The sequence below is a fragment of the Pipistrellus hanaki genome (genome assembly GCF_964339955.1).
Source record: "Pipistrellus hanaki genome assembly, chromosome: 1".
NCBI lineage: Eukaryota > Metazoa > Chordata > Mammalia > Chiroptera > Vespertilionidae > Pipistrellus > Pipistrellus hanaki.
Window position 1 is genome coordinate 68,478,576 of NC_140503.1, and position 26,181 is coordinate 68,504,756.

Sequence of the window (26,181 nt, forward strand, 5' to 3'; positions counted from 1 at the left end):
ACTGTTTAACTCCTTCACCTTTTTTACCCAGCCACCAAATCCCCTCCCCTCTGACAACTGTCAATCTGTTCTCTGTATCTATGAGTTTGTTTTTATTTTATTTATTTGTTTATTCTTTAGATTCCACATATAAGTGAAATCATATGGTATTTGTCTTTCTCTGTCTCACTTATTTTACTTAGCATAATACCCTCTAGATACATTTATGCTGTTACAAAAGATAAGATTTCATTCTTTTTTATGGCAGAGTAATATTCCACAGCTTTTTAATCCATTCATCTATTGATGGGTGCTTGGTATTGTAAATAACACTGTAATGAACATAGGGATGCATATATTCTTTCAAATTAGTGTTTTGAGTTTCTTCAGATATATTTCAGAAGTGGAATTGCTGAGTTATAAGGCAATTTCATTTTTAATTTTTTAGGAAACTCCACATTGTTTTCATAGTGATTGCACCAATCTGCATACCCAGCAACAGTATACTAGGGTTCTATTTTATTCATGTCCTCACCAACTCTTTTTTTTGGGTGGGGGAAATTTGGATAGATAAATTCAAAAATAAAGTAGACCATTTCTTACACCGTATACAAGAATAAACTAAAAATTGATTAAAGATTTAAATGTAAAACTCAAAACCATAAAACTGCTAAAGAAAACATAGACAGTAAAATATTGGACATTTCTCTTTAACAATATTTTTTCTGATATATCTCCCCAAACAAAGAAAACAAAAGAAAAAAATAAACAAATGGGACTACATAAAACTAAAAAGTTTTTGCACAGCAAAGAAACCATAAACAAAATTAAAAAAGAGAGATAACTACTGAATGGGAGAAGATATTTGCCAATGATACATCTGATAAGGGGTTAATATCCAAAATGTATAGATAATTCAAGACAACTTAACATCAGAAAAATAAACAAATAGACACTTCTCCAAGGAGAGCATATGGATGTCCAATAGACATATGAAAAGATGGTCAATATCACTAGTCATCAGAGAGATGATATTAAAACCACAGTGAGATGCATCTCACATCTGTCTGCATGGTTATCAAGAGCATGGACATTTTGACAAGGTGTGAGGGAGTAGGTCATCAACTTTGGAACATGGATCTCTTTGCTCTAAAGATTGCGTGCCCATGGCATAAAAGGAAGGTATTGAGCCAGAAGGGAGCATAAAGACACTGAAATTTTTAGAGGAGGGGGACAAATGGCAATTGGGAAGTGCAATAGGTGGAGAAATAATCAAAAGGAAATTCAACCTATTTTGAATGTGTATTTATAGGCAGTCCTACCATTTCCTACTAGAGAGGAAAGTATCCCCAAGATCTCTCTCACCTCAATCTACTCATCCTTACTGTGATTGAAGCATTGAGACCTAGAGAGAAGATGAGGGAGCTAGTTCTGTTGACACCTTACAAACAGAAGAATGCCAGGGCATCACTCACCATACATGGCCTTTCCTAAGCAGGGGTTTGTGGGCTTAGGCTCACCAAGAATCTGAGATTCTCTGATGCCCTTCTGCACAAAGAAGACATCCAGCTATATAATTAGATCTTGAGTCTGTCAGCTAAAAGTCTGATGGTGAGTTTATAGCACACTAGAGATCTGGTGCACAAATTCGTGCACCAGTGGGGTCCCTCAGTCGGGCCTGCAGGATTGGGCTGAAGCCAGCTCTCTGACATCCTTCAAGGGGTCCTGGATTGCAAGAGGGTGCAGGCCAGGCAGAGGAATCCCACCAGTGCATGATTGGAGCCAGGGAAGGATGCAGGAAGTAGGCCAGCAGAGGAGGGATCATGGGAGGGCTCCAGAGCATGTCTGACTTGTCTCACTCAGTCCAGATCAGCTGGACCCCAGCAGCAAGCTAACGTACAGATCAGAGCATTTGTCCCCTGGTGGTCAGTGCACATGATAGCAAGCAGTTGAGAGGCCTTAGCATATTATTAGCATATTACATTTTGATTGGTTGAACCAACTATGGGATGACTGGACACTTAGCATATTAGGCTTCTACAATATTATATTGAATAATCGATTTCTAAGGCTCAGAGGCAGAAGAGAGGGATTGGATTCCACCAAGCCTCACTATGTGTGCATGAAGAAAAGGCCCTCCAACCCCTGTCCTCATCTCAAGCTGTGCTAAATCAAGTATTTCCCCAAAGCAGTTTACAGGGCCCTGAGCACAGAGAGGAAACTACTTGGAAGTTACTGAGCCTTGCTTATAAGAAGTGGCCTTGCTCATTACTGGATACAGTGTAGTAAGGCCTGGTCTCTTAATGCATTTGTTTGAATACAGAGGTGGTTTATGGGCTAATATGTAGGCTTTATTCAGATGGCAGAGCCCAGAGGATCTTACCTTTGCAGAAGCATTCATTCCTGGCTGGGCCCAATTCACACATAGATGCCAGAAAAGAAAAGCTTTCCAGAATCCATGATCTGAACCACAGGACTGTATGTCCATACATCTCCGTCTCTGGTAGCTTTTCACTACTTTGAGTTAAAGATGCATATATAGTGATTCTCCAGCTCACAAATTCAAGTGCCTATTCCCATCCCCTTTGAGACTTGCAGTGATCTCTGAAAGAAGCAAAATAAAGATTCCCTGTAGTCCTTATCAGAAACTTGTTGAGGTGGCTGAGGCAACCTGAAGCTGACAGAGAAGAAGCAGAGATGAGCTGACTTTTCTCTTGATTCATTCCAGCAGACCTAGATTCTTATTTCATCTCTACCACTGTGTAGATAGGGGTGGACGGCGTATACTGTGAACCCTATTAGTTTTGTTACTTATAAAATGCATGTGAGGTTATCGTTAGTATTTCATAAAGTTCTGTTTATATAATATAGTGTCTCTCATAGAACAGGCTTATATAGGAATTCAGTAAATGGTGGCTTCCTTCATCTTTTCCTCAGCAGTTAGCAGTCACTGGCAGTCATTGCCTCAAACTTGCACCCTATTCTGTTCCTCTCCATCTCTTTCTACCCCCATACACCTTTCAAGTAGTAACAGTTCCATTTGCCAAGTAGAGGTTCAAATATAGAAATTGAATACAAGCATGCAATTGGCTGAATAGCTCTGTTAGAAGTTGTCAGGATTGTCAGGAAAGAGGAGTCCAAATTTAAACACAAAACAAAACTTGGAAAAATAGACTGCACATGAGATGAGGAGGCAGGCAAACAGGTTATATTCACTCCATGATTATTAATTCATCCATGACTTGGCTGAGTGGAAGGGAGCCCAGAAGATTTAGAGGCCAGAGATCAAGTCCAGACAGGAGCTAGGGGTTACAGGGCAAGGACAGTAGGACCCCAGGCAGATCGGGAGACTAAAAAATAAAGTTAAAGGCTAAGAACTTGACTTATTTATATTTATTCTTGTCCTGTGTTTGACAGTTTATAGAATGCATCTCCACACAAGGTTATGTACCTCTCACAATAATGTTTGACTTGGGCATTATTAACTTCACTTTGTAAGTAAAGCCTCATTGCAATAAGGACTTACCCAAATCCAGGCAGCTAGCAAGTAATCTAATCAGTTCTCAACCCGGGGACTTTGGAATTTCATTTTGGTTCTTTTTCTATTAAATCATGATCACAGACTTAATCAAACCGTCGAGGGCAATGGATGTCTGGTTGGAGGACAGGAAAGGGCCTTTGTACTCCAGCAATCACTGAGAACTGGAGTGCGGGGTGAAACCTTATGGGCCAGGCATGTTTATTTGTCTCTTCCCCAGAATTAGAACTGACTTCAAAGAATGAAAATGATCTAACCTTTATTTGGAGTAAATGGACAAGCTTGGTTATGGGGTACGGATGGGGCACAAAGCTAGTGGAACAGTTGTTTCTGGTTGTTTTTTGAGTCAGTCTTGGTGGGTATCAGTACCCAGGGTGTTGGCAGTTCAGTGTAAGACAGAAAGAAAACTTCTTTTCCGTTTACTTCCAAAAGCAGGACTGATAGAATAGGTTTAGGTCAGTAATCTATTTAGGGGGTTATATATTGTTTAGGTTTAAGGGGCATCTCAGTTGTAAGAAAAGCAACCAAAACAAAAAACACTAGGAGTGAGGGCATGTGCTTGGGAAAGGAGGTGGCAGGGGAAAGGTCAATGGGAGAAAAAAGGAGACTCATGTAATGCTTTAAACAACAAAGAATTTAAAAAATAAATAAAACACTAGCCCAATTTCTTCTTCTAATTCATGGTTGTAACTTTGGAGCCATCAGTGATATGTCTGTAAAGAGCAGAGTAGTCTATTGTTATAAGGAGACAGAGACCCTTGAATTCTGCATATTCATAAAGGGCTTCAATAAAATAATAGTAATATAAACAAAATACTATTATCAGTTGAGTGCTTGTTATGTGAAAGTACTGTTTCAGGGGTTTTATATTTACCAACTCATTTAATCTCAAACAATGCACAATAAATTATTATTTACATTTCACAACTGAAAAAAACAAAACAAAAACTGAGGCAAGAAGTAAATACAGTTTGCCCAAGGCCACATGACTCAATTCACAGATAAGCTTCCAACCCAGCCAGTCTGAATTCAGAGCCTGGTCCTCTTCTCCACTCTGCTATAATGGATTTCATATGAAAACCAAAGTAGCAAAATCAGTCAATGCACAAGACAGACTTTAAAAACATCTCAGTGCTTGAACCATGATTACATAAACACCTGCAGCAAAATGCATTAGCGCCCGATGGAGACTTTCTCTCTCTGGATGTGTAACTTATCATATGAACTCTCCTGAGTCACAGAGCCCAGGGCACTTTGCTCTGTCTTCTTTTCTCTCTTCAAAGACACCAGTGAGGTTTGCTGCTATTGAAACTAGAATTTTCTTCTGGGGTCAAAGACTTGAATGGTAGGTTATAGTTTCAAAGGGAAATATAGTGAAGCAACAAGTTCTATCTCAAAGCTCTAAACATACTAAGACCTTTATTAAAACATCCATTTGTCAACTTAAATTGTAGAAAGTTGAGAAGGTTAAGTGCCATCTTAAAAAGCAAGTCTTGTAGGAAAACAACAACAAACCCTTAACTAATGTTCAGATAGCTTTTAGGCATTTAGTTCCCATTTATCTGTGATCCTGGCCCAGATGCAGCTGATTCTGCAAGTTTTTCCAGTGGTTACCTTTAGCTGTTTGGGTGCCTTTTATAGCTTCCTTCTCTAGAGCAATCTCTTCATAAAACATATGATATCACAAGTGATAGACAGCATCTGCTCCCATGATGGCCTGCATGAGAAAGTCTAATATGCTAATTGCTTATCCATAAAAAGGCAGAAGTCTCAAGTAGAACATATGACAATTCTATAGGTTTATTGCGAAAAGGACCAACTGGTCTATCAATAGTATAAACAATGACAATTTAGCCTTCCTAAAAACGTCCATCTGTATGCAGATGTTGACTGCCTTTCTATCACAGACCCTGTTATTTTTGGAAAATGAGCAGGTGGTGTTGCACTGTCCTTGTGTTTCTGCAATGGTCACATGGATTTTAGTTCATGAATTTTTACCTAAAGGAAAAGAAATGAGGGTGTTATTGCAAAAGGAAACATTAGCTTCATAGTTGAGAGGCAAACATATGTTTAACTTGCACATAAAGGAGCACACAAATGATTAACCCTTTGGCTCAGCTGGAGAGGAACAAGTCTGACGTGGCCTCGCCTTTCCATTGTCTCCTTTCTGAGTGTCTCTAGGTAAATGAGTGACTCATTTTGAATGAGCTTTTGCTGGGTTCTTGTCAGACTGAGGCTTGGAGGATAGAATTGGCCCTGAAAATTGGCAATTAACCCAGAATCTGAAATGGCATCATGAGAATTTGACTTAAGGCTAGGAGACATCACCTCTTCTGGTCCTTTGGTTCTTTCTGAGGTTGGGGTTCACTCGACAAAGGGAAGATACTGGAGAATTGAAAAACAGGGCTCCTGAGAGAAGAGAAGATTGGAGGCAAAGAAACCAGAGTTAGACTGTCGAGCACTCTCAGTCAGAGTGCTGGCATGCCCCACAGATATTGTGGGCTTGGTTCCAGATTACCACAATAAAGTGAGTATTGCAGTAAAGCAAGTTGTAATTGTTTTGCTGTTGGAGGGTACTGCCTTCAATTTGTAAAGATTGCAGCATCTGTGATGCACAAGAAAGCATGGAGAGTAGCACAAGATATGCCTGTTAACTGGCCAGACTAGGCAGCGGAGGCACTCATTTGTAAAACTTGGTTTAAACCAGCCTCTTACTCCATTTCATATAACATTGGCCTTTTCTTTTCACCTACTTTGCCATCCAATGGCCTGGCCTAAATACTAAAAGGTATAAATTAAATTGTGACTATATCAGTGTAACATGCTGAGTTTAATCTTAAGATCCTGGGCCAACTAAGCTCCATCATCCATTCACTGGGAATTTACTGGGCACCTCCTTATGTAAGACCGTTTTCTAGGCACACAGATGAATCAGATATAGTCCCCATCTTCAGTGATCTATTGTAACAGCCAACAGAAGGAGGCAGACAAAGCTGCAAAGAGCTGCTACAGAAGTACGTGATGGGCCTTTCCAGATTAGGTGAAGTGTATGATGTCTTAGAAAATGAGGAGTGTGACAGAGACAGGAAATCTAGGCTAAAACAGTGTTTGCAAAGGCTTAGAGGTAAAAGAAAAACTTATCACTTCAGCTAGTAGCTCCAGAGGGCTGAAGGTTAGGATTGGAATGGCAGGGGGCCTAAGGAGGGAGAGGTATGAACTGAGGCTGTGGAGCTGAGAGCAGGAGACAGACGAGGAGGAAGAATTTGAATTATCTTCACAAAATCTGAATTACGGGCAAACCACTTGAGATGTTAAGCTCTGCAGTGGTTGTCAACCTTTTTAATGTCTCAACCCTTTAATACAGTTCCTCATATTGTGGTGACCCCCAACCATAAAATTATTTTTGTTGCTACTTCATAACTGTAATTTTTCTGCTGTTATGAATCGTAATGTAAATATCTGTGTTTTCTGACAGTCTTAGGTGACCCTGCTAGCGGTTCTCAACCTATGGGTCACAACGGAATGGTTGAGAACCACTGCTGCAGAGCCACAACATGAGGAACTGTGTTAAAGGGTCACAACATTAAAAAGGCCAAGAACCACTGCTCTAAAGTGAGATGCTCAAATTTGTCTTCTGAGGATATCACTCTGTCAGGAGCATGCAGAGTTGATGGAGAGGAGTGAACAGAAGGCCAACCTCAGTAAGGAAGCCATTGCAATTCTAGGGGCAGGGGCAATGGGAATGGGTAGGAGGGGCAAAGTAAAGGAAATTCTAATTGGATATGTAAGAGAGAGGAGCTGTAGATGACTTCCAGACTTCTGCCATGGGTATGTGGGTGAAGGATGATGCCTGCCAACCACACAGGGAGTGGAGAAGGAACAAGTCTGGAAAGGGAATATAATGAGTTTTGGATGAATTGACTCACAGTGAGTCAGAGATATCCAAATGGAGAAGAACAAGCAGCCTTCATTCTAACATATGGATCTGGTGCTCAGATAAGAGAGATTGAGAAGTCATCAGTGAAGGAGGAATGAGTTGAAATCAGTCATTTGAATGGAGTCAATAGGTAAACAGTATGAATACAGCAGAAGCCTTAGGACAGAGACTAAATGAGAGGTAAGAAGAGAAGACAACTGGGAGATCAGTGCATTCCCTCAAAAGACAAAAGAGAAGACTTTTCCAGGAAAATGAAGGTATCGGTAGTGTCCATTGTCACATAGAGAGGTCAGAAAGACAGGATCAGAAAATGTCCTCAGATATGACAAATAGGAGATTGGTGACAACCTGAAGTGTAAGCAATTGACTCTAGAGCAGCTATATCATTGAACAAATGGATAAGGCTTGGTCACATTGTCACAAAGAACAGGCCCCGGATCCTGGTCTCTGGAGATTGGTTCTAGAAAAAAGTATTAGGCAAATCAGCCTACCTTGTTATAACAAAGAGCAGTAAGAATACATTATCGCCTATTTATTTGCACATAATGCTATGCTAAACAGAGTAGAGGGAGAATTAAACACAGTTTATGCATTCATGGAGCATGAGGCTCAAGACTCTAAAGTTGGGTAAATGGACCAAAAGTAATCTTTTTTAATGGCTATTTTCATAGAATATGTTCTCATAGAATTCTAGTCACTAGATACTTTACAAATCCCAGAAAAGATAATTCTGTATTATTTGTAAGTAACTGGAATCCAATTTTGATAATTTATGGTAGTGTTTAACCCTCACTTTCAGTAAGTCCTTTTTCCTATCTTATTTCAGTCTCTTCAGATATATTTTTAGGGCTACCTTGTCTCATTTTGACCTCAGTGGATAATAGATGGTTACCATTTTCCATATATTAATCCTTCCCATACTTGCAAGTGAATAATAAATTTACTTTCTGCTGGGAATTCCAAAGGCTAAATAACTCTAATAAAGATTAAAGAATTTATCTTGCAGAATGCCAAGAAGATTAACTAGTTAATGGACAGTGACTGTAGGCAGAACAGGCAAGCACATAACAAGGGAAATTTTAATCAGAAAGAGAAGTGTATAAATTAGTATTACATCTTTTAGTTGATTTTATGTTCTCTGTTGTTTTTTAAAATATAATATATATTTTTATTTATTTTTTTAAGAAAGAGAGGAAGGGAAAGGGAGAGAGACAGAAACATAAATGAGAGAAAAATGGATTGGCTACCCCATGCATGCCCCTTACTGGGGATCGAGCCTGCAACCCAGGCATGTGTACTAATTGGGAATGGAACCAGAGACCTCTTGGTTCAAGGGTCGATGCTCAACCATTGAGCCACACTGGCTGATTTCAGTTGGGTTTTATGTATCCTTTGGTTCTTTGCATATCAATTCCTTGACATTTGTATAGATGAATTCCCAAGAGGTTTGGATTTAATGACTTTTGAGGTGCTCTCCCCCTAAGCATTCTATGATTCCATATGAACCATTTTTCTTTCTTTATCTTGGTTTGGAGGTTTATTTGGAAGGCTTATGGTAATGTAGGAGGAATGAGATCATGAGCACTTTCTTAGGATTTTCCTAGTAGAGATGGGTACTGTTTTTGGCTGTTACTGGTGTGGTCTACTCTGTTTTAGTGGGTCAAGTGTGAATCAGCAATCATAAGAGCCGCAATTAGTGCCCTCCAGGACAAAATAGGGGCCTTTCTGTATCACTGATCTGCTTTATGGAAAAGGAGCAAATATTGGTGATTAATTCTAAATTGGCTCAAAGACTTACAACCTAAAGTTATTAAAGGAAAGGCTCTCAATCCCTAGGACTATAAACACTGCATAGTGAACAGAATGTTGCTTGTGTTCAGCACGTGGATAGCTACCCGAAGATGAGCTATAATTTCAAAAGTTTGAAGTATACTCTGTGTCATGCAAATTATTTAATATGTACGATACCAAACGAATATATTTCCTACATTTTGAAAAGAAGGCTAACATTGTCCTGTCCATATTTCCAGGTAGAAAATATGTGCCTAAGAAAAAGTAAGATGGGTTAACTTTGGAGCATTGTTTAGATATTCTAACTTCTGCCACTGAAAAGGAAATGTGTTATTGAAGAGAGAGCAGGAAATCTTGATTCTTTTCCAAAATCCCTGTGAGTTCCCTTAGACATTTTGAGGCTCAATTAACCCCAACTATAAAGCACTTCAGTTTCTCTAGGGAATAGAAAGAGTTTTATTCATTCAAAATAGTTTCACTTATCTTCTTTTGAAGTTATTCACACTTTTCAAGGATGGGTTGGGAGAGAATTAGGAAGGGAGAGGAAGGATCCTCGAGTATCATGGCACAGATAGTGCCAGGGGCATTGAGGGCATTCCACAGGTACTTACTGGTTGGTTGGCTAGTTTTATGTTTCAAACTTCTTGGTCCATTGTATATTTAGAATTTTCTAGTTTTGAAGAAGTCTGTGAGATATTAGTTTCTCCTGCTTACTTATAGCTGACAGATCATCTTGCTAGTCCCTGTATTCAGGGAAAGAAATCTTATGAGGCAACATTATAAAGGCCTAGAAAGAAAGAGGAAGGGAGTTGGGCTATGTTCTAGAGCAGAGTGGGGAACGTTCGGCCTGTGGTCCACATAAGGCCCTCGAAATCATTAGGTCTGGCCTTGCCAAGGCACTAGGGGTGAGTTATTTAAATGTATGACCAAATATAGCAGGCTAATTTTTAAATTAACAATTTTGTTTGGCCCGATAATGATGTTATAAATATCCCAATGGCCCTTGGCAGAAAAAAGGTTCCCCACCTCTGTTCTAGAGGAATACAACTAATGAGGGGCATGCACATGGTATAGGCATTGTTGCTTGGAGGCTCTTGAGTCCATAAATGGCCTCTTCAGGATCCTTGACTAAAAGGAAATGAGGTCATACCTGATCTTTCCCCCACTATTTTCCTTTTATTACATCTAAAATGGAAGTGTCTTTTTTTGATTTCATACCTGGAGAGGATATCTGCCAGCCTACTCTGATTTCTCCAGCTGTTACCTTTGACCTGAGTCACCTGGGGAGAGCTTAATTACCTGCACCCAGAATCCCTCCTCAGAGAGTCCCATTCATTTGAACTGGGGTGGGGCCCAGGCATCAGTATATTTTTAAAGTGCTCCAGAGGATTCTCATGTGTACATGGGGTTTAGCCCCACTGCTCTAAGTAGAGCCAGGTTTATTTTATCTCCCTGTAAACTTATCAAATCAAGAGAATTTCAGGAAAAATATAGAATAAAAAATGAATTATTTCTTCCTTTCTTTGCTTTCTCCACAAGACAACAAGTGCTTTGTGTCCTAGAGATCTGGGGTTGCTTTTTATCTTGGACTGGAACTGAGACATGTTCCAAAGTCTCATGGAGGTGAAAATTTTGGTGGTCCTAGTGGCAAATGGACCATGAGGCTTGGATAGTGTAAGGCTAAGTGCCCAAACCTGGGAAAACCTTGCTTCAGAAGATGGAGAGAAAAGTGGGGGTTTTACAGGTAGCAGAGACCTACACATATACTCCACCTGGGAGGTGGTAGGCCTGTGAGGGCCAAGATACATGAGGACGTTGGGTTCCACATTCTCTGTGGCTAATAACATTATTAAAGAAGCAGTGGATACTTGTCATCAGAAGGACTACACAGATCTGGACAAGGGGCATCTCTACAGCAATCTAGATGGACTGTAGACCAGGTGCTTTGCTCCAAATTTCATGGAATATGTGAATCTCATGGAATTACATAGCCATAGGGAGAATAAAGTTTCCCCAAACATGACTGAGATTGAAATTATTGCAAGTAAGGATTCAGAGCCAGACATTGCTGTTTGGAAGTTATTCTTTTCTTTTTTTGTTCATCTGAAGGATCTGGTGTATCTTCTAGTCTCCGTAGCAAAATGAATCAAGTAATGAGGCTTAAATTAATTGAATAACCACATCTCATATGCTTTTAATTTTATTGGGTTTTTATTAGCTTTTGGGTTGGCCAAGAGCTCTGAAAACTTTTGTTGCAGGAGAATGCTTGCATTTTCTTCATCTATCATAGGATGTAGTGGTTGCTCAGAAATTTTTATGGCAGGCTAAGGGGTAGGAGTGTGGCAGGGGGAAGGGAGCAGAGAGAATGGCCCAGGGGCTGAAAGTTTTATGCTCATTTGATAGAACAATGATAAACAGTTGAGTGTTTATTTGTTATTTAAGAAAGAAGAAGCTGTCTCTTTGATTAAAGCCTTCCAGCTGGAGCCTTTCCCCTGCCCCCCAATAAGGTGAGAACTTGAAAAGTTGCATCACTAAGTGGTGGTGGTGAATGTCAATTATAGGAGCTACTGAAACATTTTCTTCACAAGAGGAACTTCAGTATAGTTGGAAAAACTTAGGTTTTAAATTTGCACTGAACTGGATTTAAATAGCCACTTTCTAGCTTTGATGTATTTTTTGTATTCTCAGGACTTAGCAATGCATGGTGTATAATAGGCATTTAATGAATACTTAATAAATTAATGAATAATGGATGGACTGAAAAAGTCGCCATCTGACTCTTTGCAGTCACTTAACATATATGAGCCTAACTGAACTGTCTTTACCTGTAGAATGATATTTGGGCAGGTTTTTTATTTTTTGTGTGTGCATGTTTTAAGGAATTTATGTTGGGTTTTAAATCTCATTTCTGTTGTTTTATCTTGTTAGAGAGTCTTTAAGTCAAACTGTCATATCATTTTACCCCTTTTTCTTTTTAAGTACTCGGCAATTATTCTTCCAATGTCCTGATTTTTTATAAATATCTACAAATGCCAGAAGGCAAATAGGAAAGGAGATGAGTCAACTTTGATTTTTGTTTTAATTTCTATCCAATTTTATTAAGAGAGTCTTAATGGTTAGCCATTATATCAATATGAGACCTCTTTAAAAAATTTTTCTTCTCAATTTTGAAGTTATTCCAATTCAGGATCAATCTCTGACCATTCAGGGGCATGATTTATTCATCTTAATAGCTACTCATGGCTTAACCAAAGACATAAGAATGCAAAGGATGCAGCCCTCATTAGTTCCAAAAGTTCATTGCCAGAGTTAGCCTAAGAAGGATAAGGGGGCTGTTTCCAAACACAGGGGATCAAAGATGGACTATTGATCTGCAACAACATGGATGGATCTTGAAAATATCAAACCAAATCTTTACTAGAGTTGCATTTGCCTAAGAAACTAGTTTTACCAATGCTTTCTCCTGCTAGTCTAAATTTAGAAAGACAATTTTTTCCTTTTTCTTTTTTAAACCAGACCCTCAGATAAAGATTTTAGGAGCTAAAGAAGGTAAGAAAAGCTTACCTGTTTGCCTGCTGAATTGTCAAACACCCAGATCTCTTTGCTGCAGTTCTCTCAGAAAAATCACTTTTCCAACTGGGAAATTCTCCTGGCTGGCTCATCAAAACTGTCAGGGAAAGGGAGGACTAATTTTATTATTAGTCCTACAGGTGGACTAATAATAAAATGATAAAACTGACACAAGACTAGATTAACAGGAGAGAAACCAAGTTCATATGTGCACGTGGGAGAATAATAAGATGCTGACATCATAAAATGAGACTCAGAAATGATCAAACTGGGCAGCCTTTAATACCTTTTAGACAAAAAAAAAAAAAAAAGCAAGAAATTCACAAGAACTTGACAGGACAAAAAAAAGTTGCTGCTCATTAGAAAGGAACCTGTGCAAGGTTTGGGCTGGGGAAGTAAATTGGGGAGGGTGTTACAACGTTTGTTTTTATAGGCTTCTTGACTCTGGATTTTTTAACTCTCCTGATAAGGTGGTCTTTCAGCCCTCAGGAGCAGGGAGGGCACCTATCCCGTGGCAGATTTGTTTGCTGCATTTAGGGGAACAGAGGAGATAAGAGAGCTCCTCTTACTTCTGCTGTTTCTCTAGGGATATTAATTCTGAATAATCGCTATGCCATTGTGGGATGTCTTGGGGCAGCCTGCCCTGGGCACCAACCATGGGCATAGTGATAACTAATTTGATGAAGATTTTATGAAATATAAAGTGCTTACACTAGTGCCTGGTGCAATCTCCTTATATTTTCGTGGCCTGCCCATAGACAACTTCCCTTGTGCTGTTTATTGTGTCCGGATAGAAAGAGCCTGGTGGAATCGAAATCCTCAAGTACAGGCAGTTGCTGTGCACAATAGCCTACTTAACCCCACATGAGACTGAGAGCTAAGCCCTGAGCCCAGCCGCAGGAGGTGGTGTTGAGGAGTAGTCCTGTCAGCAGAAATTAGCTGGGCTGTCCAGGGTCTGCTGATTCTCCATGAGGCGGGACCTAGGATCCCTGGCAGTGTTTGGATTTAATTCCCGGCTTTTGGGGAACCCAGTCTCTAGATTTTTCTCTTAGATTTGACCCACATTCTGATCCACTATTTCTCCAGACTTTCATTCCTTTCAATTGACAAGCATTTGTGACATGTTTGCCTTCTGGTAGGCATCAAGGATACAAACAAATCCTTTTCTGAATTTGGGGATAGAGACAAGAATTCTGGAAAAGAGGGATTTAGATAAGAAATCCAAGAATTACTATGTAGATGGAGACACCTCTGATAGAATCATATACATAGGAACTCATCCTAGGGCAAAAAAAACTGCCAGGGAGGAAACAGAAGTAGCTCAGACATTCCTCCCTGCATTCTCCTCTCTGTCATAGATTTTTCTGGTCTTCCATTATATCATTTCTGCAAACCACCAGCCAGTTTGACTCCGAATGTTCAAAAAGAACAGGGAAACTTCAGGAGGACAGATCCCTGACCTGTCTTGTTCACCACTGTACCCCAGGTCATAAGACAGAATCTGGAACATCATTAGGTATGCAAATACTTTTCTCATGGATGTATGACTTAGTTCTCAATGGACCTAGAAGAAATGGATGATTTTTTTAAAGGAATAAGTCCTGGACAGTTCATATGGCTTTATGTACCATTCAATTATAAAAACACTTCTTTTGCCTTTTAAGTGATCTGTTTTTAAAGACTTACCCACCTAAATGTCAGCCCTCTAAATTCATTAAGAACTACTAATATTATCAGCAGCCTTTTTGAAAAAGGCAGAGTGTTCATAGCTATTAGATTTTGTGTGGAAAGTGCATGCTTTGTTCTGGCTTTCAGTAAATTGGTGTGATTATGCACATACACAGAGTATCTGAGTGTGTCCTACGTGTTATGTATTTTCATTTCATTTTTTTCTACAAATCTTAAAGGAAAAAAATCCCAAAAGTACCCTGCCTGAGGCACTGCCTCATATAAGTAAAAAGAACATCAATACTTACTTTATTCTCTAGAAAGAAGAGCAGATGGTAACATGCCTCACTCCCATAAGCATAGGTATTGTCAGGACATCAGGCTGTAAGTGGGTGGGCTGTCACAGGTGAATTGTATGGCCAAGGGAAGGAACTATGCCTCAATTTAGAAGCCAAAGGTCCTGAAACCATTCATACAAGTAAAGAAAATTTACTTAAAAGTAAAGAATAGATCTAATAATATAAAAATACAGGTATCATTGTGCAGTTTCATCAAGGTCTCTCAGTAGTGCTATGGTAGAATCAAAATGCTCTTTGTGTCTTTCTGGGGTCACAAGGCTTAGGTTACATCAAGGTGGAGACAATGAAAACATCAGCATTTATAATGTGAAACTGGGAAATTGAAGCTTCCTAGTCAAATCTCCTTTATAAAATCAGGTTCAGGGCAATGTTAGATCCAGAGACCTGAATTTTCCTTCTGTAAGTTTACTATCAACCCTTGCCATCTCTGAGGTTAGACATGGACCATTGTGATTTGCATTAGTATATTTCCTCATTCATTCCTCCTCTGAATGATATGCCTAAAGGAGAAAGTAACCAAAGGAGTGTGGGCATGTACCTAGACCTCTCAAAGGGTTTGAAGAAGAGTCATGCTTCAAAGATTTGAGCTCCTAGAAGGGAGGCCAGTCTAGCTATGCTAACTATGCTAACCAAGCAAAAGAAGAGAGATTGTGGAAAGTGAACATATTTTTAGGACCTCGTAGATCCTGATGAGACGCCACTGGAGAGTTCTGAGTAGTGGAGATTTCAGTTATATTTTCAAAATCTCCCTCTTGATACAGTTTAGAGAAGAAATGTGAGTGGGAAACAAGTTCAGAGGTGATTGCAATAATCGTAATAATAGATGATGGCATAAGCCAAGTGGTGGTGAAGAGGATGTAAGGCAATCCAATTGGATGTAGTTTAAAGGTAGAATGGGTAGAATTTGTGGATGTGAGGGGAGGAGAAAAAAAGGGGGGATAAATATGACTCTAAGATGTTTTCCATTTCAAAATACCTATTTTTCCTGAGCCACCTGAAGAATGGAGTTGTCATGTCTTAATATAGAACAGACTACAGGGAGAACATACTTGGGAGAGATGATCAGGAGTCAGATGTTGCACATACTAAACTTGAGATGTCAATTAGACACCCACATAGAAATGTTAAATAAGCAATTGGAGATAATGAGTCTGTAGTTCAGAAAAGTTTGAGCAAATTTGAAAATTATGCAAAAGATATAAATTTGGGTGTCCTCAGTATACACATGGTTTTCAAAGCCAGTAGCAATGCAGATAAAGAGAAGCCTGAGGAGCAGCCCTAGAGCACTATTTCAGCATTGAAGAGGAGAAGGTAAGGATGAGCCAGCCAAGGACACTGAGAAAGAATGCTACTATACAGGAGAGAAAAGCAAAAGAAGGTATACTCACCCTATAAGACAAATGAGTAAAGTATTTAAACAAGAAAGGAATTATAGAGTATATCAACTTTGTCTCTTAGGATTCTGAAATTTCGGTTTCACTAAATTTCACAACAATCAACGAATAGCAAAGAACCAGAATTGGAGCCACTCTTAATTTTTGACCAATTCAAAGACAATAAGAATCTCTAGAGATGTCCCAGGGACACAATATATTGTCATTTTCTGAGAACTGTAGATGGCACTAGTTAGTCTCTTCCTTTATGTATAATCTTTGGCTTCATAATTTTTTAAATTAGATTAAGAATATTTGTTTATGTCATGAGCCATTGTGGAAGCAAATAGGGTATAATAGATCACTTCATGTAATCTTGATTTTTTTCCATGCTGGTATCCCAGATACTATGAGTAAGAAAATGTGAAAAAGGATCTTTATTATGCAATTTGATGCATAATTATTTTGTTAATTGTATTAGTTGTTTTTTTAAAAAAAATACAGCTTTTTCATTATTTTTACAAATATTTGTGCTTTTTACTCAGTACCAAACACTATGCTAGACACTGCGAGTTCACAGAGAAATGAGAGTCTCCTTCCCCCAGGAGCTCAGAATCTAAGGAAGCAAATAGTCAAAAACAATTGCTATTTAGAATATGCAAATACCCACCTGTGTCATTAATCCTTGTGGAAAGTGGAGATAAATAGTCTCATCATCCAAAAGCCCCCCCCCCCCTTTTTTTAGGAGGTGCTTTTGGGTAAAGCCTTAGAATTAGCTCTTTCACCTATGTCTTTGTTATATGCTAAATATAACTTAACGTCAGTTGTCTAAAATTATCCCTGATGTTTAAGGTGAATGGCTAAGACACATCTTCCATTTTTAAAACAATAAATGACTATGGATTTTCCTCTGCAGTAATATCTGCACTTAAATGTGGGCCGTGAAATCTGCTGGCCTGCACTCTGTCCCACGTGCTCCCTGATCACAAGCTTCTTGGTATCAGTGATGTGCAGATCTAACTATAGGGCTGTCATCAGCTGCCTAATGATCTACCTTTAATAGGGCTGTCAACCATTTTGTTTTGCACCAAAAAGTTCTTTACAAATGATCCAGAGAGAAGAGAGAGACCCACGGTATCCCAGCCATCAACTCAGAGATGGCAAACAAGCTTGTTCTGGCCTTGGGCTCTGAGCCAAGGTGTAAGAAAGAAGCAACAGGGATAGAATAGGCAAGTTCCATTCATTTTCAAGTTATAGCCAGAGGAGGGCTATAGTAAAAGCTTTACTTTGTCAGAGCTGACCTATGATGATAATATGAAATCTAAGGAAAGAGAACCAATGAGTGTATATTCATATCCAGGGACAATCACTCAACACCACCACAAGCTGCATCTATAACAGGAATAGCTGGTGTTTGCATATTGAATAGCTTGGAGGGATGCAGACATACAATATACCTTGGATTTTAATTATTTTCCCCTTCTGCTACAAGTTTTGGGATGATGTTCACAATGACTATAGTCATTGGGCACAGAAAAATGTTGTTTTATAGGATTTTTAGCTCCCAGGCTGTTCTCTCTGGCATGTTCTGTGGTTGGGTTACTTTGCAGTGTTGTATGGCCATGTGAGAGGCTGGAAACTATCTATTTTTATCAGCACCATCACCATGCCTTAGAGCCAGGAAGGCATGAATTCAGACTTATTGGGAAGATCAGTCTCTTGGGGTTAAGAGAGCCAGTTTGGCACCATGGGAAAGCGGACTGTCTTCCAATTAAGATAGCCCCAGGTTCAAGGTCAAGATATATTACTTACATGCTATGTCATACTCTCTGTACTTCAACCTTTTTATCTCCGTTTTGAAAATATCTATATTAGTACCTCCCGATTGTAAGGATTACACTGAAATACATACTATGATGGCACATAATAACTTCATTAAATATTCATTCATTAAAATTGCCTAATTCCTCTGAGCTTTGGTTTCTTCATTCTTAACATAGTTGTGTTGTTGTGAATATTAAACAAGCTAGGGGGACATCTCAGCAGTGTCCAATATAGAATGAATAGTTAATATAATCTATATATATAAAAGACAAGTGACTATTGCATCAAAAAAAAAAGCCGAACAGATGACCAAACTGGCTGTGTAGGGTGACCAGGCTGGCAGGGAGGTTAGTGAGGAGTGACCAAACAACTGAGCAGTAGGCTACATGGGGCTACCAGGCCCATGGGGGCAGGAGGTAGTTGAGGGCCACCAGGCTGGCAGAGGGGGGCAGTTGAGGTCCACCAGGCTGGCAGGGGGACAATAAGAGACAACCAGGCCAGCAGGGGGTGGAGGCAATTGGGGTCAACCAGGCTGGTGGAGGGGCACAGTTCTGGGCAACTATGCCTGCAGGGGGGGAAAGTTGGGGGTGGCCAGGCCAGAAGTGGGGGCAGTTAGGTGTGACCAGGCAGGCAGGCAGGTGAGCAGTTAGGAGCCAGTGATTGTGAGAGGACTGTCTGACTGCCAGTTTAGGCCCGAACCCCAGGATTGGGCCTAAACTGACAGTTGGATATCCTCCGAGGGGTCCAGATTGGGGAGGGTGCAGACTGGGCTGAGGAGGACACCTCCCCTTTTCCCCCCCTACCCCTCCCCCCGGCACAAATTTCGTGCTCTGGGCCCCTAGTTATCAATAATAATAACTAAGCAACAGACTAAAAATGTTTGCTCCAAAGCCTCATTATTGCTTATTCCTCATTACTTCTTTATGTCAACATCTGTTCTTTTTTTATTCATTTCTGACTCATGAATGAAACAGTGACTCTTTCCATATTAACTCTTGTGATATGGCTGAGAGTGGAGAAATCTCTTATTTTATTCTTATTCCATATTACAATCAGTCAGCATGTGTTTACCAAGCATTATGTTCCCAGCCTGGATGGGGGAGCAGTTTTCTATTCTAACGGAGTTTATAATTAACTGGTATTACAAGTTAAAAAAAATACCCATTTAATAAATTACAATTGGATGTGAAATGTGCATAAACTATTATGCTAGTGAGAAATCTGATAAGTGTAAACATGAACCAGATGTGGACCCTGCCTCCCAGGGTTACAGAGGCAGCTGAGAGGAGTAGGAGAGAGAGCGTGGATGCAGACTGCATGGACTGTATGCTTAGATAATTACTTAACTGCTCTGTATAAGGGCTCCCTGTTTGTCAAATGGAGATAACAGTAGTACCTATATAAGAGTATTTATCTGAAGCTTAATTAGGTTATTGTGCATAAAGTACATTGTCTGTCAGAGAGTCAGAAATCAGTAAATGTTAGCCATTTCAAATTATCTAGTATAATGGGGATAAGGCATGCATGTAAATAAGCATAATACACGAGTTTGGTAATACTGCTATGAATGTTCAGAGAAGAGAGATTACTTGGGTTTCATGAAAGAAGGCGGGATTTGAGCCCAAACCGGTTTGGCTCAGTTGATAGAGCGTTGGCCTGCAGACTGAAAGGACCCAGGTTCAATTCCAGTCAAGGGCATGTATCTTGGTTGCAGGCACATCCCCAATGAGATTGTGCAAGAGGCAGCTGATCAATGATTCTCTCTCATCGATGTTTCTAACTCTCTATCCCTCTCTCTTCCTCTCTGTAAAAAAAATCAACAATATATATATTTTTTTAAAAAAGAAGGTGGGATTTGAGCTAAGCTTGGGAGGATAGGTAATATATAAATATGGAAAAAGGGGGCAAAACAGGGCAGCTTTCAAATTAGAGATAGCATGAGTAAAGGTATGGAGGTAGAGAACACCAAGGAGTTCTACTAGTATAGGGAAGAAGTTGGGGAAGTAGGTAGGAAAGTGAAGGCCCTTGGATTTTGTATTTATTATGTGGATAGTGGCGAGAGTGCCATTATGGATTTTCAGCAGGAAAATGAGAAGGTCAGAGCTATCCCTCAACAAATCAGAGGAAGAATGGTCTGGTGTTGTAAAAGTCTTTAGACCTCCAGTCTCTCCTTCCCCTGGCCCATTTGCTATAGGAGGAAGGGAAGAAGACTCAGAGACAGGAGATACTGTTTGAGTCTGGGTTGCTGAGAGGTTAGATGTGTCCTTAACAAGCATAGGGAGCATAAAAACAGACTGCAAAGGAAACCTGTCAGTGCACTGGGACATACTGAGGTGTTCATAGGTCCATGTAGTTAAGAATAGGTGAAGGTTTAGAACCTTAGAATATCACCGGGTTGGAGGTAAAGATGATATAACAACTGCTGTGAATAAAACTGGAAGACTAAGGAATAGATGAGCTTGCTAAGGGGAAATGACAAGGACCTACTCTTGGGTAATTCTGATATTTACAGGTGGCAAAAGAAAGAGAACACGGGAAGGCTCCATCAGAAAGGCAGGAAAACCAGAGGAATTGAATAAAGGAATGGAGGGGTTTTCAAGAGGCAGCATTTTATGGAGGCAGAGCAAGACTTACCTGGGAGACAGTAAGGTAATAGGAATGAAGGAGAGATAAGGCTGGAGGTGGGAGGGAGAACTCAACTGAGGGTGGGGGACACCTTAAAACTCAGTCAGGGACCTTTGAATTCCTTGGTAGAAAGCAGAAAAACTTTTGTGATCTTATAGATATTGTTTCTTGGGGACTTAAGAGATTTTTACCCCTCACCCTTAAGGATGAGAATGGGTTTGAAAAGTCTTACCATTACTGATTATTGTGCCCTCCAACCTAGCACTTCCTTCTCTTTAGTTTGTTTCCCTTTCTCTTATAGATGGGAGGCATAGTTATTTGATATTGTCTGAGTTGAATCTGCTGTGGGTACTACAAAAAAAAGGGGGGGGGGAAATATTTTGGTCTTATTCCAGTGAAATCAGAGTTCAAAAAAGCTAAACATAATACAAAAACCCATACATTTTTAGAGGAACAAACCCCCAGAGTTGTGATATTTTCTCTATCAAAAAATCTATCATTCTTCAGAAAGTCAAGAACTATATGATTTCACTCATATGTGGGATATAAAACAGAACACAACAATTGAACAAATAAGACAAACAAACAAAAACTCATAAGCACAGGCAATAGTATGGGGTTATCAGAGGGAAAGAGGAGGTAGGAATAGGCAGAAGAAGGTAAAGGGGGTCAAATACATGGTGATGGAAGGAGACTTGACTTTGGTTGGTGAACACAATGCAATATACAGGTGTTGTATTATAGATTTGTGAACTTCAAACCTACATAATCTTATTCACCTAATTTTTTTATTAACCAAAAATTTTATCAGATTTTTTTATTGTCATTAGGTTTCAGGTAAGTGGTAGCTAGGCTGTAGATAAATTTCCAAAGAAGATGTGGAGATTAGCTATCATCTACTTCAAACCATAAGAGTGTTTGCACCTGAGTAAAAGAGTACCAATCTGAATTTGACACTGGAAAATATGGGGAGAACACAGTCTTCTGGGGTGATATCAAATATGAAAGAATTTGCCATTAAAGGGGCTTCCTTGGAAATGGTCTTCTCTGGAATTCCCAGACTTGGTTTAAAGCAAATGGAAAAAGGAAGGTAGATCATATAAGAATGAATGAACTAAGTAGGGCGGGTAGCTGGAGAGGCTTGTGTTCTGTGCTTCACTAGGGAGTGAGAGAGGAAATGAGGTTGAATTAACTTATCCAAATGAAATGGTGGTGCAAAGATTTCAGTACTGGACACTCAAAGACTCCAGATGTCTGTTTCTTAAAGGTTTGTGGCGATAATAGCTTCTGTCTGGTACAGGCTGCCACTCCAGGTGGTGCCTGAAGCCAGGTCAGCACTGAGCATACAGTTCCAGACAGCAGGTGGAGAGCAGTGAAAGTGTTTGGAGAGCGTAAATCTGACTCCAAGTCCCATACCCATCTGTGTGTCCCCCTGAGTGATGACCTAGGGAAGGACTTGTGTTGGACTGCTCTCCAGCAAATGGCTATTGAGCCAGGTTCCTTCATTGCATTAGCTGATTGGCAGCCTCGGTTATGAAGATGTGAATTATAGGACAGGTACATTTCAGAAGACACATAGAGACTCAAGGCAGCTAATGCAAGGGAAGCCACGGTATTTTGGGCTCCTTTGGGTGGAAAGGACGTGAGAAATGAAATCATGGAAAGAGATTCTTTAGAAAAATTCTGAAGGGAAAACTTTTTTGACTTTCACTAGGTCATGAAAGTCTGGTTTTTTGCAAATCACTCTTCTGTGATTTGCAAATGCCTGTTTATTACGGTGAATTCTGTGTAGGTGTTACATATTTAATATTTATCAATAGGGGGTCCTCTTGACATTTTTGGACAGAAAAATTATATGTTTTGAAGACTACAGTACAGACCATTTAACTCACACTACCCCTGCTTCACAATGCATGTAGCACCTCTCAATCATTTTGACAACTGCAAGCACTCCACAATGCCCATGCCCTTTAGGAGGATGGTATTGCTTCTGGTCATTCTAGGATCTGGGGGAGACTCCACCTGGGGAAAGTCTTTATTCTCTTCAGAGTTTTCACTGAATCCACATTTTGAAAGCAGTGATGTTCTAGAGTTTTCTTCTGTCTCCGTTCAAATAAAGTCCATGAATCCTGACTTCATTATAAGCAGAGGCTCTGGAATTTATTACTGATTCACTTTAATGATGAGCAGTGACATTCCAGTGCTAGGAGAAGCATGGAACTTTTTCCTTCTCTCAATCTTCATTTCATATTTGATTTTTATCTGTGATTTGTGGCTTCTCTCATATCCTTGTGGCCCCTGACCAGTCTCTGGGCACCAGCAGACACCTCTATTGGAGTCTGGTGCTACTGAATCTCATCTTCCCACCAGATGGAAGGGTTTTATTTTTCCAGATGGCCAGGTACAGTGCAGACACCATTTCATAAAGCCTTGTTTCTTTTTCGTCTGCCTGGATAAACATTAACACCAGGGGACATGGGGATGAAAGAGAGGACAGGAGAGGGAAGCTAAGGAGGAAGCTCCAACCGGCTCATCTCTGGTGACGCCTTTAACTTAACTGCACCTGACATCTTTTTGAGGCTTGAATTTCAAAGTCAAGTAGTGGTTCATACAAGGCACAGATGAGTAGATTGGAGGAGCAAGAATGGAGGAATTGGTAAGGAAAGGTTTTCATCTCAGCCTCAGGCAGAGTTATGCAAGAAGAAATCATATCAGTGTACATGGAGGTCAGTCTTCTTTCTGACCATCGACAAGAAGGATGCAATTCAAACAAGATCTCTGAGATTGTAAGAGGCTGCTTATGAAAATGATGCACAGGAGGGAGGTATTTCCCTAGGAATTTAGAATGACTCCTCCTCCAATTCCTTCTTTTAATCTCAACTTTCAAGAAGTCTCAATCTTCCTTTCCCATATGCCTAAAACATCTGTTACCCTCCAGGTTCCTTCTGTCATATCTGGCAAATACACCCCCCTACATACACCCTCTCCCCTGACAAAACATGACTCTTGCCTCCTCCACAGCCCCCCACACAAAAAAGACTTTCCCTCAATGAATTCCACTTCCCTCCCATCTCTGCTGTATTCTCTTTTCCCTCAATCACATCTTATTGTTGTATTTCATATCTGGAGAGATAGTTTAGATTTGCTTTCATATTCACTCAAGTGTTGAAATGATCTGTTCCTCTGGGTTGTGTGCATTGTATACATTTTACAAGTGAGGTCTATGCTGTCTGGATATGTATGTAGTATGTCCACTCCATGTACTTGCTCCTGGTGTCTCTATACCAGAATATTCATTAGGGGCAGTTCTCAGTAATACCATGTGAACCAGGCATGTGAATAAAAGTCTCCTTTATCTATTTAATATTTAAAAGCATGTGCCTCTCGGTGCACCTGATAAAGATAAAGCAAGGTGACTCGGGGGCCTGGTTCACATAGAGTGGGGGGGTCCCTGACCGCTCACATTTGTGTGTCTGTTCTTCCTGCAGGAAGACGAAGTGGTTCTCCAATGCATCGCCAACATTCACAAGGAGCAGAGGAAGTTCTGCCTGGCAGCCGAGGGCCTTGGGAATCGCCTGTGCTTCTTGGAACCCACTTCAGAAGCCAAGGTGAGATTGGTTACCTGCCCGGCACCTTCCCCCTTGGCCTCCCAAGCAGTCATTTAAGGAATGGGGCTTCCAGAAGATGGTGATGAGGATGGTGGAGAAATGTGAAAGGACACATTTACTTATTTTTATTTTTTAAAGTTTCAACTGTGTAGCATTATAAGTCAACATCTGTATATACTACAAAGTGATCCAAAAGTAAAGCCTAGTTACTATACATCAAAATGCATTTGATCCCTTTCACCTTTTCTATTGTTTAGTATTAGATATGTCTCCTTCCTCCACCCCATTGACCACTTTCTGACTGTTCCCACCCCCCAGCACATGCCCTCTACTGTCTTTGTCCATGGATTATGCTTATGTGCATGCATAAAAGTACTTTGGTTGTTCTCTTACCCCTTCTCCTATCCCCCATCCCTGCCTTCCCTCTGAGGTTAGATAGTCTGTTCGATGCTTCTATGTCTCTGGCCTAGAAGTTCATCAGTTTATGTTGTTCATTATATCCCACAAATGAGTGAGATCATGTGATACTTATCTTTCTCCAACTGGCTTATTTTGCTTATCATACTGCTCTCCAGGTCCATCCATGCTGTTGCATATGATCAGAGTTCTTTCTTTTTTACAGCAGCATAGTATTCCATTGTGTAGATGTACCCCTTTCACCTCTTTCACCCATCCCAACCTCTTTTCCCTCTGGTAACCACCAGTCTGTTATCTGTATCTTTGTTTGTTTTTGTTTTGTTTGTTCATTTAAAAAGAAAAGGGCAGATTATTTCTCAAATGGGAAGCAGATCAGATTTAAAGCATAACTGTCCCCAGCCCAGGACATGTTTCAGTAGGAACCTAGAGCATTGGAAAGCATTAGAGGGCTTTGTCTGTCTGTGTTCACCAGGACATAGGGAGGCCTTGAGATCAACATCAGAACTCATGGAGGAGATTCTTTTAATACTTCCAGAACCCCCTTTCTGTTATTAATTCCTAGAAATCTGAGTGTGTGTTCTTAACTGCCAGCTGTCATTTATTGCTATGGGGACTGGGGTCTGTGTTTTGTAGCAAGAAAAACACTCTTAGTTTTGACTGTGCTGAGACTGTTATAATTGTCAGCCTGTTGTGACCTGGGGGCAGAGAATATTTTGTTCTGGTCCCTGCCTGTGTGATAGCATGTGATTTCATGTCTCTTCAGCCACACTTGCATTTTTGGATTGTTTCTACTTTTTATGATCTGTATGTCAAGTACATCTGTGTGCTCAGCATTCTCAGTCCTGTCAAAATGCTTATATCATTTGGGGTTCTCCAGAGAAAGAAAACAAATAGAACCTCTCCCTCTAGATAGATGGGTGGGTGGGTAAATGAGTGGGTAGAAAAATGGATAGATAGATGATAGATAGATAGATAGATGATAGATAGATAGATAGATAAGATCAATGATAGATAGATAGATGATAGATAGATAGATAGATAGAGATTTATTTTAAGAAATTGACTCATGTAGTTTTGGGACTGGAAAGTCTGAAATCTATTAGTTCAGGTCAGCTGGAAGTTCAGGCAGGAGTTATGCTGTCTCAGGCACAATTGTCTTCTTTTAGTTTTTATTGTTAAGACTGCTGATTGGGTGAGACCCACCTTTGCTATCAAGGGCAATCACCTTTAAAATAAACTGATTATAGATATTAATCACATTTATGAAATATATGTTCACATCAAAACCTAGATTGGTATTTGATTAAACAACTGAATACTGTAGCTTAATCAAATTGACACACAGCCAATCACCACACCTTCCAGCTTTCCTTGCAGAACCATTTTTTTAAAAATTTACTATATTGTTGAGAGTATTAAAGATGTGATCTACTTTTTTTAATCAATCAGAAAAGGGTTACATTTTCCTATAGGATCAGCTGATCGGCATGGC

At 39.9% G+C, this 26,181-nt stretch overlaps 1 protein-coding gene across 3 annotated transcripts in view; it reads left to right on the top strand.

Annotated features, from left to right (window-relative positions):
* The window catches only part of RYR3 (ryanodine receptor 3), a 508,007-nt gene that overhangs the window by 134,822 nt on the left and 347,004 nt on the right, over nucleotides 1–26,181 (top strand). For all 3 annotated transcript variants that reach the window (XM_084861661.1, XM_084861660.1, XM_084861662.1), the window contains exon 2: nucleotides 24,153–24,272. In XM_084861661.1, the coding sequence (XP_084717787.1) occupies nucleotides 24,153–24,272 (120 nt within the window). The remainder of the gene's footprint in view (nucleotides 1–24,152; nucleotides 24,273–26,181) is intronic.